The 13122-nt window shown below is 37.6% G+C and overlaps 1 protein-coding gene across 1 annotated transcript; it reads right to left on the bottom strand.

The window, feature by feature from the left end:
• Nucleotides 1-750: 750 nt before the first annotated feature.
• LOC107792766 (protein STRICTOSIDINE SYNTHASE-LIKE 3-like) lies at nt 751-11561 on the bottom strand. Its single transcript, XM_016614996.2, has 4 exons — nt 6509-11561; nt 2538-2813; nt 1796-1963; nt 751-1215 (listed from the first exon to the last, which is right to left on the bottom strand). The coding sequence occupies exons 1-4, from the start codon at nt 6835-6837 to the stop codon at nt 813-815; spliced, it is 1176 nt and encodes a 391-aa protein (XP_016470482.1). The 5' UTR covers nt 6838-11561; the 3' UTR covers nt 751-812.
• Between the last annotated feature and the right edge of the window lie 1561 nt (nt 11562-13122).

The following is a 13122-nucleotide window of genomic DNA, read 5'->3' as shown; positions in this document are numbered from 1 at the left end:
GGGAGCTAAAATCAAGCTTAGTACTGCACTTGAAGTAGGCTGTATAGGAGCCTTTCAGTTCATGTAAGGGAGACTATTCACATGGTAATTATTTTGGAATTAGACATATGTTAATAGTGATATATCACTGCTAATAATTCATTACATAATGATGACCTCAGATTAATTTTCTGTATCACTCTTCCAAGCTTTACGTTGAAGAAAAAAGAGTTTAAACTTTTATATATGATTGCGGAAGGAATTTTACAAATGGTGCAGTTGATTATAATACATGGTGTCCACATTCTTTACACTCAGTGGATGTGAACATAAATGACACTACAGAGATTAAATGGGCTCGGACCTTTGATTTCGAAACCTTATTACCTTTAATTATGTGAACTCAGGGTTATCTATTGAGGTCCATTTATGAAGTATCCAAATAATGCAAGAGCTTGAGCTAATATTGTGTGATCAGAAATGTTCAATTTTCTCTTAGAAAGCACATTTACAAGAGTGAGAAAAATGTCGACACCTTTTAAACTTGACCTTTTAACATCTCAAAGGATTAAGGCTAACAAGACTCCCCATGAAAATCCTTGTGATCAACAGGAATAGCAGCATCAAAACTATCAGGAAGAAAGAGAGTCTATAGTCCCAACCCTCAAAGGAAGAGCTCTTTTTGGGAATTGTTCTCACAAAATAATGCTACAAACAACCATAAGGAACTAAAAAGAGAGTTCTTTTGCCAGTTTAATCCTTGAGAGGAAATTAAAGTAGAAGAGAAGGGACCAATATAATGGTGAAAGAAAGAAAAAGAGTAACTTTTTAGTTCATTCTAGTTGGTAAACTGCAATGAAAGGCATTAATACACTCCCCATCCAAAGCTTCCCATCTCTCTCCTCAACCTCACTTATAGCTCTAACAACTTTCCCTTCTCCATCTTCCAATATCTGTAGTAGCTTACCGTCAGGGCTATACTTCACAACAATCGCATGTAGCCGGCCTCCAAGATGCAAGAGGGAACGGAGCTTTACTGGGATAGGAAGCTTCAGCAAGAATAGACGGAGTTTCGGGTATATGGAATTAATATAGCTGTAAATAGTGCGGCGACAGTGGATTGCTACCCAAAATTCACCTCTTTCATTTGCTCGGATATTGTCAGGATATCCTGGGAGGATTGCCATCACCTCTGAGGTCCCCGCTTTATCTCCTTTCAGCCAGTACTTCTGTAACCTATGAAAGAACACAAAATAAATCACGGTCCCATTCCTCCTAGTCCTAGAAAACAAATTGCAGAGCATGTTATTATCAGGTGAATTCAGGTACAAGATTCTTCAATATTTCAGAATTTGGACCTCAGAAGCGTATAAAACCAAAATAAGTATGTTCTTGAATACATGTATTACCAAGTTGGATAGATATATATGTTCTGTCTGTATAAAGATGCATGCATGAATTTGGCATGCTAAAACGTAGACATTTGAGGCGCACAAAACTTTTTCTAGAACAGACAGCACTGATTTGGTTTTTGATGCGGCACAAGAACAAAAAAGTCAAGTGGAAAAGAGAATTTTGAACACAGAAGCTTCTACTATTTAAATCCACAAGGATGTTCCTAAATTCTTCATGTCTTACTTCACATCAGATGTGTGTGTATGAAAATGCATGCAGTGTGCTTCAGTAATTTTGTCTTTACATGTTTGTACATATATATTATCATCTGGCATATGTCTAGGAGACGTCATGTGAAAAGAAAACAAAAGTTGCAACTACAGAACAGGAAAGAGAATCCTTGGTAGCTTTTCCGATATACCTGCCCTTGGCACCTTCACAGAATACAAAGAAGGAACGATCCTTGCTTAGTGACAGACCATTTGGGAATTGGAGATTTCGAAGAAGAACAGTGGTCTGTTTTGTACTAGGATCGTACTTTAGAACCCTCCCACTATCTTCTGCTGAGTAGACCAATAGCATAAAATTCCTGAGAAAGATGGGGTGGATATTAATATTCTAATCAAAGAAGAAACACACATGACAATTGTACCTTGTTGTATTAACACCTGAAAGGAATACCTGTAAATGGCAATGAAAGTTCTAGCTAACCAGACATAAACATCTTCATTATATGCTAGCAGAGTTGGTTATTCATCAAAAAGAAGAAATGTTAGCAAAGTTAGGTGCAATATAGCAACCACATTCAAATTTAAGCTTCTTAATGATCATCTATTAATTTTCACCTTGCCGCAGCATCAACTTTCATTTTTCTGTCCCAGATGCAAACTGCAATGTTCTTAAAAGAAAACGTTTTTCTCCCACTAAGATAGAGAGCACTATGTCTTCCATTTGCATTAATCAGAACAAATATTGAAAGAGAATTCTCCGTTCTGATATTGTGTTGTCAACTTCAAGTTCACCATGTGAAACATTAGGCCTTTAAATTTCTGAATAGCCCAATGCATTTATGACAACGTCTCATTCTTGAGTTGGGATCTAGGTTAACTATATAAAGAAATCTACATTTAAAAAAATGAAGAAACAGTAAATTCACAACCTACCTTCTTTGGTACTTAGTGCTGCTATCTGTAAAATAGATGTTTCCTTCATCATCAATATCGAGGTCATTTGTGAATCCCAGAGGCACTCCTTCAGCCTCATTTGTCAATGTTTCTGCTAGTCCACCTTCCGGACCTACTTTCATCACCCCAAAATATGCATCTGCAATGTACAAATCACCTGTTGTTTTATCAAACCGTAACCCCAAAGGCCTACCACAGATGTGCTCATTCGCTAAATAGCTCAGAGGTGATGGTTTTGGATCACAATTTCCAGACCTGAGAATTCAGATCACAGAATGCATTAGAACATCAGAAAGTAAAGCTTAAATTTAAATCATCTTTAAAAGAAAGAAAAAAATAAGCAATTTGAAACTTTATCGGATGGCATATGTGACAATTAAAGAAGATAGTTTTATAAAGAGCGAAAGAAGCAATAACATCTAAAAATTTGATATCATCAGATAAGCTTAGCAGACCTAACAACTTTGTTTTTGAGAAGGTAACAGTAGCTTGAAGGACCTAACTATTTTAGCATGGAAGACCTGGAATTATCAATAAATAATAGCTTCCTGGAATTTCAAGTAGATAATAACAAGTTCAGAATATACTAGGATCATAACACTTCATTTAAAACCACAACACAAAGGAAAGTAATATCCATTGAACTGATACAGGTCAATTATCAAATTATGAATGAAACTTTCCTGCAAGGTCCAGGACTAAATACTCCTATTATTCTTTGTGGAGCAGGAGCTTGTGGCTCTTTACACTTTCTTACGTCATGCTAGATAGAATTAAGAACTGTGACATTTGTAGCTTTTCCTTAAAAATACAATCTCTAATTAGAATCTGGTAGATCATTTCTCAAATTTGCTTTCATGCCAGCCTGAATTGATCAAAGCAAGATAGCTTTGAAAATGGAATTGATTCCCATCTGATTCCAGTGCTTAACAATGCTGCTAGCATCATATAACTAAGACCCTACTTTATGTTAACTTGGTTTGAGAATATTAATTAGTTAGAGGCTTGGGTTCCAGCAACTTGTGAAAAAGGCATATTCATCAAGCCAAGTTATTATAGCTAGAATGGTAATTTCGCTGACAGACTCTGGAATGATAAGACCGAAAACTGTGGGTTCGGAGGACTTCTATTTCTCATAGGTCATCGTTTTTAAATGTTCCGAGATAGTTAACAATCAAATGATATACTTTGCGATGTACTATATCCAGACAAATCTGCAATCATCTGAAGACTAGCATATGGGTCGAGTATTGTGAGAAATGCTTTACAGAACTATATGAGGTGATTCTACAGATAGTCTGTCACTCTTTTATCTCCTGTTGATACCATTGTGTTAATCCTTGGCTTAAAGATACGCACTTGGATGAAGTCATTTACATATTGACTTTTCGACATCAAACTGATAGTAAGCTGAAGAACCAAATAGTTTACTTAGAATGCCGCAGTAGCAATTTACCTGCTACTTTCTTTACGTATTTCCGAGATTTTCATGAATGATTCAGTTAGTATGCTGTTTCAAGGTCGTATCATTTGTCTTCCCAACACATATCCCTGTGTATCATCTTAACAAACATCACGGCTCTTGAAACATGGTTAAACTCTCTGTTAGATCACCAAAAGGAAGAAAGAGAACTTTAACTTCACATGTTTCCTCTGATAAACATCTACCTTCCTCATTTTTGAAGGTAAACTCTGCCTTTCATCTCGTGTCAAATGCTCAAAACATTTTGCTGCACATCTTAGTTTGCCTCTTTAGAGGCTATTCAACAATTCAAACTTGATTTTTCTCAAGTCAGTTCGCACTGCAAGTACAGCCGCAGCACCTTCAAGCATGCTCTCACTGGATCCTTATTGCTTAAGCTTCATGGCGTCATATAGCAATCTTGTTCGAACACCAGGTTTGCTAGGACTAAGAAATATCCACTTTTCTTGGTCTATTAGTAAGCAAAAGGTACAATACCATAGGGGAAAAACAGTTGCTTTGAAGTGTGATTCCATAGCATAACCCTTCAGTACTATAATATTTAACTTGGATAGATGAGCAAACATTATGTGGACCATCATGAGTTGGAGCTGCTACCCACAAAAAAGGATTTCTTGTTGAACGTGTTAAAAGACATATTTTCTCCAAATACAGGACTCAATTCGGTTAAAACATTTTAAGTTGACAAAAAGGAATGCTTAGGGAAAGTTGATTCTATTAACTTCACCTTTAGTAACCACTTGACTGGTAGCTAGATGATATTGTACAGATTCATCCACAATTATCGCAGTGTATAACTGTTATTTCTAAGTACAGCAATCAAAACCCTATCTTGCAAGACCAACCACCTTCCTCCTCAGACATTTACAGGAGTACTTTTGTGAATGATTGCTGCCATATTCACCCTCCATAGCAAATCCTGGACGCATTGTTCGGAAAATGAGAACTTTACTGTAAAATACAGCATGTTCTCTCAGTTTAAAGACCAAAGCTTCATTTTGTTAATTGTTGTCATTGAGGATCTCAAGTTCACATCACATGAATCTTCATACCATGACTTGACTCGAAAAACAACAAAATTTCCAACTAAACGGATCAAATTGTTAAATAAAAAGACACTCAAATTCAAACCTACATTAGTTCTTTCTGCTTTTCCCTGTTGAAAAAGCACCTCAGATTCAAAACCACACATAAGACAAACTATATTGCATAATGAAAAACATAACTATTAACTCGAAGAAGAACTAAATCAAAAATTGACCTAAAGTTTTGTAGGTGTGCTGCCAAGTAATTCTCCACAAACCTAGCAAACTCGTCTGAAAACAATCTCAATCATATAACACAAGACCATCTTCATCTAGGCCCTTAAACAAGAACAACCTAAGTGTTGGTCTGCTGGATATAGGTGGATATGCACCTTGAGCTTCAGGGCCTTACTTTGGTTGCAGCGAATATGCTCGAATGGACTGATCTTTTTCTCTAACCACATACTCAAACCCATTTTACTGGATAAAAATACGTTACATTTAAGAGCGAACTTATAAATTAAGAGCAAAATGCAGCATTTGATTGTTTAGTCTGCTTTAACTACGGGCACAGCCATAGTTGGAGCCACCTTAGGCTAAGGGGTGTCGGTTGGCACCAACAGAAAATTACACTGTGTAGCTCAGTCTAAAAATTATTTTATGTATATATACACTATATGTTGACTCTCTTTAGCTTCTTTGTGTGTTCATTTCATTATATTTTGACAAATGACACCTCTTAGTGAAATTTCTGGCTACCGCCACTGGGCACAGCAAAAAAGAATATCATCGTGATAAGGTGTGAATCATGCTCAAAAAGTTGTTAAACCAAGTGCCAAGCAACCATAACAAAGTGACAAGCAGTGAATCAAAAGGATAGTTGAATGAGAAAAAGGCATCGCAAACACCCCACAATCTGAGTAAAAAACTAAAGTTTTAACTAATAAAATTCGTTAAGCTCAACATTACATCAGGAAAGCTGATATCCTTGCACCATCAAAAAAATTGTAGCAAGCGGGTTTCGAACCCGCGTCGTGTGACAAGGAACAAGGCTTATTCTTAGAAGCAAACCATTGCTGCAAGCATAATTTTGTTAATGAGGGTGCCAAGAAAAATATTTAAGGGGTCCCCAACGTATATACAGCTATGTATATATAGAGTTTTTGTCGAAGTTAACGGGTTCACGTGACCCCTCAAGCATGGCTGTAGGTCCGCCTCTGCTTGCAGATCAGTCAACATTTCCTTAGTTTTTCCATAGACAAGTTCGTCCAGTAGGCCTTAAAATTTAAAACTAATTTTAAATGTTACAGTTAAGAAACAGCATCTGCATGTTGAAGTGTCATAATTTTTCCACATAAATTAGCACATTTCTTCAGGATCAAGAAAATGGTCATTAAAAAAACAAAAGCGTAATTACAACAACAGAAAGAAAAACTACTGACCTATTAGCAGATGTATAGGCAAAATCAGTCCATTTCTGTCCATCCCACAACACAATTCTCCCATCAGCTATACCTGTGTAGGGTCCGCGACCTTTCGGGTCAAATGCGATACTTTCCGGGCCCTGAATTTGGTTCAAAAACTTTATTTCTGATTTCTGAAGCAAGTTTAGGGTGTCCTTTTCTACTGGTATTTCAGACCATGCTGGCACTTCAACTTTATAAGTCTTAAAGTCTTTGAATTCAGAAATTGCACTCTGCTTTAAAGGGTCAAGCCCACAGTACAGTGCCGCTAGAAGAAATATTCCGGCAAATACTATCGCCGGCCTCATTGCCGTAAAAAGTTTTGTGTCGATGAATTTTGGACTGAAAATTTGTGTCTATGAATTATTGAGTAATGGTGTGTAAAGATTGCTACCAAACAACTTTCTGGGATTCTTGAATCTTTTAGGTTTTTTCATGAGAAGGAAATGCTATTAGTAGTAGTAGTAGCTAAGCAGAGTAACTGCTCCCCTACTGCCACTCACCCAGAAATGGAGTACAAAGTCCCCACGCTTCCATGCATGTGACTTTTTATGTATATTTTGTATGATTAAAAAATAAAAATATAAATAATTTTTTTTTAAAACACCAGATTCGTTAAACTTTATTCACGATAACAAAAGAATAAAATTATTTTTTATCACCTTAAGTAAATACATTGAAATTATAAAGTCATGTGATTACTGTTGACTAAAATTTATACAATTAAAGAAGTCTTGGAGCAAAGGTCAAGTTGTCTCCATATGATCCATAGGCTACGGATTTGAGTCGTGGAAATTGATGCTTGTATCAGGATAAGCTGCGTATATGATATACTAAATCACAACCCTTGGGATGCAGCCCTTCCTCGGACTTTGCATGAATGCAAACTTACACACAAAAAAAATTCATTATAATATTACTGTTTACCTTGATATAAAATTGTCGTTAAAGTGAATAATGTTTAATGATTATAATAGGTAAAATTCACTTAAAAAAAATTTATGACTTTAAAACGGTAGTAAACAAATTTCAATTATTTTAATATAAAAAAATAGTTTAAGAATTTTATTGTATAAATAATAGATAAAATTCAGGTAAAAGGGTTTTGTATGGCAGGGATGATTATTTGTAAATAAACTACAAATTAAATGGTCATACTACCTGTTACGCGACGCCTTCCTGAGATTCCTTGGAAGGGCGACATAAGGCTAAGCAACTGATGTTAGTGCAGTTACTGTCCGCCAACTGAGGTCCCCTCCGTACGCTAGACTAGATTGTCAGTGTTGTACGGGAAAACCAATGTCAAGAGCAATTGAGAGAATAAAAATGTGAATTGAGAATGAAAGAAAGTTTAATTGCATTAATGAAAGCTATTACAGAAAAGCGACACGGTGTCGAGGGGGGAGACACCAATACAGAGAATTGTTTGCTTACTCGAAAGTTTGATTGCTTGATCCACCCTAATAATGCTTAAAAAAAATAAACCAAAGCTACAAGACTAGACTTGATTAAGCTAGAGAAACATAATGGAAACACATGGAATAAAACTGCTCTATATTTACAATGAAAAGGACTTAGTTTTCTACAAGGCAGAAATAGGTCCGTTGTCAGTAGCATTGTCTTTGGCATCAGGGTCTGCGCGCGCGGCTGGGCGCTGGCGAGGGATATTGGTGGGGCGACAGAGGCACATGCGCGCTTGTCACTTGGCGGCCAAATGCCACGGGGCCGTCCGTGGCGCTAGACATTGGGAGGCTTGCTAGGACGCCACGGGGCGCACCCAAAGGGTCATGGGGCATGGCTAGAAAGCTGCCAATGACATTCTCCCCCACCTGATTTGGCGACGTCCTCGGCGCTTTACTTGCAAGATAATCTTCAATTAGGCTCTTGTAGGCTTTGAGGTTTGTTCCCCTCTCCCAAGTATTCTCATGTGCATCACAGCCCTGCCATTTCACCAAGAACTCTTGCTGACCTTTTCTTGAGGCATGAATCACTCTATCATCAAGGATAGCTTCAACACGCCTTTTCCCGGTTGAATTGGGACCTCGAATACTGGGTATTGAGAGCTAGCTCCGTGAAGGATCCTCCGTGTCTTCCGAAAAGGTTTCAGCGGGCTGACATGGAAGACAGGATGAATTTTCCACCAAGCTGGGGTATCCACCTGGTATGCAACTTTCCCAATGCGCCTTTCAATGGATAAGGGACCAATGTATTTTTACAATAGGCAAGGGTCATGGACCCCCGCAAATATCGCTTTGAAATTTTGATCATCACTTTTTCTCCTACTTGGTATTCAACAAAGCGACGATTTTGATCAGCATGCCTCTTCATCCGCTTTTGGGCTTTGACGAGATAGCTCCGCACTATCTCCAAATTTTGCTTCCATTCTTTTGAGAAGCTAGCAAGTCGAGGAGATTTTGACATGTTTGGTGCATTCACAGTGTGTGGGAGTAGCGGTTATTATCCGGTAACAATTTCAAAAGCGTTTTTGTTTGTACTAGAGCTCTTTTGTGAATTGAAACACAGTTGAGCAGCATCTAGAAGCTTCACCCAATTCTTCTGTGATCCGGTTACAAAGTGGCGGAGATATTCCTCCAACATACCATTGAACCGCTCAGTCTAGCCATCAGATTGCGGATGAAAACTTGAGCCGTGACTCAATTTTGACCCAAGGCACTTAAAGAGTTGGGTCCAAAAGTTGCTAGTGAAGCATGAGTCGCGATCACTAACAATGTCTTTGGGCAGGCCCCAATATTTGACGACATGAGAGAAGAAGAGTCGAGATGTATCTTCTGCTGATATATATTGTGGGGCTACTATAAAGGTAGCATACTTGGAAAACCGATCCACCACAACCAAGATAGTTGTGAGATCTCCGACCTTGGGCAATCCGGTGATGAAATCCAGGGAAACGTTTTCCCAAGGTCTCTTTGGGACAGCTAGTGGTTCCAAGAGTCCCGCTTGTGTTAAGCAGTCCGACTTGCCTTTTTTGGCATACTAGACAAGTCTTCACATACTGAGTGACGTCATCGGCTATTTGGGGCCAGTAATATGCACTGCGAAGTAACGCCATGGTGCGTTCTTCACCGGGATGGCTGGCCTACAGAGTATCATGACATTCCGCCAGAAGAGTCCTTCGCAGATCTCCTCCTTTAGGAACATAAAGTTGGTTCCCTTTCACTTTTAGAAAACCATCTTCCATGTAGAACTGGCGAGTCTTAACCTGTCCTACCAAATCAACCAAATATTATGCAGCAGGATCCTTGATGAGTAGATCCTGTATCTGGTCCTTGATGGAGGTGGCTACTTCGCTCCCCCTAAGGGGTGGCGAGTGTCACACCTCCTTTTTCCTACACCCCGAAAGGGTAGAAGGGAGTTTTTCCAATTTAAGTGACAATCGAAACAAGATTATTTATTTAAAATCAGAGTCGCCACTTGGGATAATTTATGGTGTCCCAAGTCACCGGTTTAAATCCCGAATCGAGGAAAGGATTGACTCTGTATTACAGTCCGCGATCACAGAAATCCGGGTAAGGAATTCTATTAACCCTGAAGAAGGTGTTAGGCATTCCCAAGTTCCGTGGTTCTAGCACGGTCGCTCAATTGTTATAATTGGTCTATTGTCTGATTTTAATACATATTTTAACTTTATAATTATTTGATTATTCGTAATTAAAGAATTGAGTTACGCGTACGTATACTCTTTTCCTTTGGCGCGTCAAAAATCATGTCACGCGAACGTATCCACAATTAATAACGCTTTGTTTATTTTATTAAGAAAAGTTTGACCAAAATTGCGCGAACGCATACCTTGGTTTATTTTTAGAAATCGCAGTCATGTTACGCGAACATGTCCACAACCGCGATGATATATTAAACGGTCCTAAAGTAAACTACGAACATTTGTTATTTATGGAAACTTGGTCAACTTTAGTTATAGAAAGTTTTTTCTTTTTTTGATTTGGAAATGTGGTCCGTTTATTAGACGAACATTCCGACGAAAAGTTATTCTCAAGCCCATTTCTCAATCACTCATCTTGACCAAACAGAACCCTATGAGTCAAAATTCTTTTAATTACTACTAATAAGCAAACAATGACCCACAACATCAATTAAAAAACCTAAATTTATATTTAATATACAACAAGATCATATGGCTCAAATCCAGTGCAACTACTATATTTGGTTTCTTTTTAGTGTTTCTTATTTTTTAACTTTCACAACAAATTAGTTGCCATGCTCTTCTATCATGCACAAGATGGAAAATTAAGATAAAATTAATTCAAATAGCTCATCACCGATTAAAACATTAAATGTAATAGATCAAACCCTTCTCAAAAATTAGATTATGAAAAAAAATAAAACAATGAACTCTTCTGAAATCCTTAAAAGAGCAAAACTAGGCATTAGATAATTTAAACCTTTGGAGAACAATTCTATAACATATGAAGTTTTGGAGGCTAGTTTTCAGAACTTAGCTAAATTCTAAGCTGCACAGTGCCAAGCGTGGGAATCAACATTAAAACAAGGTTGCTGCAACTTCCCGAATAAAACCCAATAACATGCTAAATACATAACCATCAAATCCATAATACAATAAATCAAGCATGAGAAGGACAAAGCTAAGATAAACAGATATGAAAATCGCAGAACAAATAAAGTTTAAAAATCGGGCATTTCATCGACTTCAAAATTGCAACTTAGAATACGAACCGGAAATGAACGCAACGGAATAGAAACTCGACGACCTTGAAGCTCGCTGGAAATTGATGAACCTCAGTCAAACCCGACTTTTCAGTGATAACTGAAACGGATGACTGTTGTCATCGGAATTTCTCACTCTGTTTCTACCCGTTCACCCCTGTATTAGGCTAGCTTTTTTTCTTGTGTCTGTCTATATTTCCTACCTTTTTTTCTGTGTGTTTGGCGTTTGGCTGGGTTTTTTAAAGGGGGGGGGGGGGGGGGCGGTCTATGGCTGTTGAAGGTGTAAGAAAAAAGTGAAGAAAAGAAGAACCGGATTTTTTTGATTTCCTCCTCCTCCTCTCTCTCTATCTTCAGCCTTATATCCTTTTCTGATCTCTAATGTGTGTACCATGTGGGGTCCAATGCATAGAGTAAAAATGTGAAACAAAATTGGCATGTCATTTTCAAACGTGAGTGTGCACTGCATTGTGGAAGAATGATGGTGAGGGCATTAATTTGAGTGGGGGACAACCTAACATTTGTTACACAAGAAGACAAAATTTAAAAAGTAATTTGTAAAAAAAATCTAAAATAAATAAATTCCCTAAAGAGTTCCTACGTTGTCTTAGAGGACTATTTCAATTCTTTTCAATACTTGTCACGTTCTTCTCGTTCCTCTTTTTCTTTTTTTTTGTTTTTTTTTTGTTTTTTTCTATTATCAATAAATGAAACTAGCTACACAAAATACTAGTAATATTAGGAAGAGAACTAAAATAATTATATTAGAGAAATTCAAATATTACTCAATACTTACAACTTAAAAATCATACTAAACTAAGTAATACCTATTTTTTAGAAACTTCTCTTTCTTTGTAATTGGGGAATAAAACTAATATTCTAAAATATGTAACTCCTTTTTTTTTGTAATTTTTATTTTCATGTAATAAAATAAAGTAAAAGAGTAAAAATTAATTGAAATAGCTATATTAGGCCTAAATTAAATATTTGTATGCTAAAATATAAAAAATCTTGGGGATGGTCAAAAATCACATGTCTACAGCTGCCCCTTTTTGACTGGAAATACTAAGTATTTTCAGGCAAAGAACGACTAGACAGTTTTTTTGACCCGACACTTTTTTTTAGGAGACAAAAAAAGCTAAGAGGAAGGAGAATGTGACTGAGCCCTGGTATCTGAGCTGCCTACATATCCTTGGCTATAAAGGAATCAGGTCACGTGTTGTTCAGAGGTGAATGAGGTGATGGAGTACCGAGGTGGAGAGCCGATTGAGGTGCCGTCGAGGTTCCGGTTCGCGGTTCCTGTTATTACATCAAAAATCAAATGAAAAAGACTAACTAAGTCTTTCAACTACGAGTAACAAGATTCCTATCTATAAGTCTTCTGAAGCTTGATCTTGAGTGTTGAAGGGTTCTTCATGCAGACTTTAGATTTGAACCTTGGCGCTTGTTAGCTGCAGATGCTAGCTCGTTCTTCTTCAGCTTTTTGGATCAAGACCGGACATGTAGTGCCTGTGACTTCCACTATATCTTAAGTAGTTTCACATCTTCCATCAACTTCTATATTTGGATTAACTTCTTGCCCTTCTCCTTTTTTCTTTATTGTGACTAACTTCTGTTGATCACCTCGGACTGTTGACTCATATTTTTGCCGCGAGCTCCTTTTGTTGTTGACTTGAATTGTAATCTGAGATGCTTTCCCTTTCTCCAGGTGGATGCCTGATTGCTGAACTCGAATTGTACTTTGAGATGCTTCCCCTTTCTCTAGGTGGATGCCTGACTGCTGAAGTTGAACTGTATTCCCCTGCTCTCCAGCTGGGCTCCTGACTACTGAACTTGAATGTATTCCCTTGCTCTCCAGGTGGGCGCCTGATTGCATGAACTTGAATTGTATTCCC

Source organism: Nicotiana tabacum, chromosome 8, assembly GCF_000715075.1.
Source record: "Nicotiana tabacum cultivar K326 chromosome 8, ASM71507v2, whole genome shotgun sequence".
Classification (NCBI taxonomy): domain Eukaryota; kingdom Viridiplantae; phylum Streptophyta; class Magnoliopsida; order Solanales; family Solanaceae; genus Nicotiana; species Nicotiana tabacum.
The sequence above is the reverse complement of the archived record's forward strand: the minus strand, read 5'-3'. Positions and strand labels throughout refer to the sequence as shown.

Excerpts from the sequence above, each read along its gene's own strand:
- LOC107792766 (XM_016614996.2), bottom strand. The coding sequence starts at position 6,837 with ATGAGGCCGGCGATAGTATTTGCCGGAATATTTCTTCTAGCGGCACTG. Across the intron at positions 1,964-2,537 it reads AGCACTAAGTACCAAAGAAG|GAATTTTATGCTATTGGTCT; the intron begins GTAGGTTGTGAA and ends CATCTTTCTCAG. Across the intron at positions 1,216-1,795 it reads TGTGAAGGTGCCAAGGGCAG|GTTACAGAAGTACTGGCTGA; the intron begins GTATATCGGAAA and ends GTTCTTTCATAG.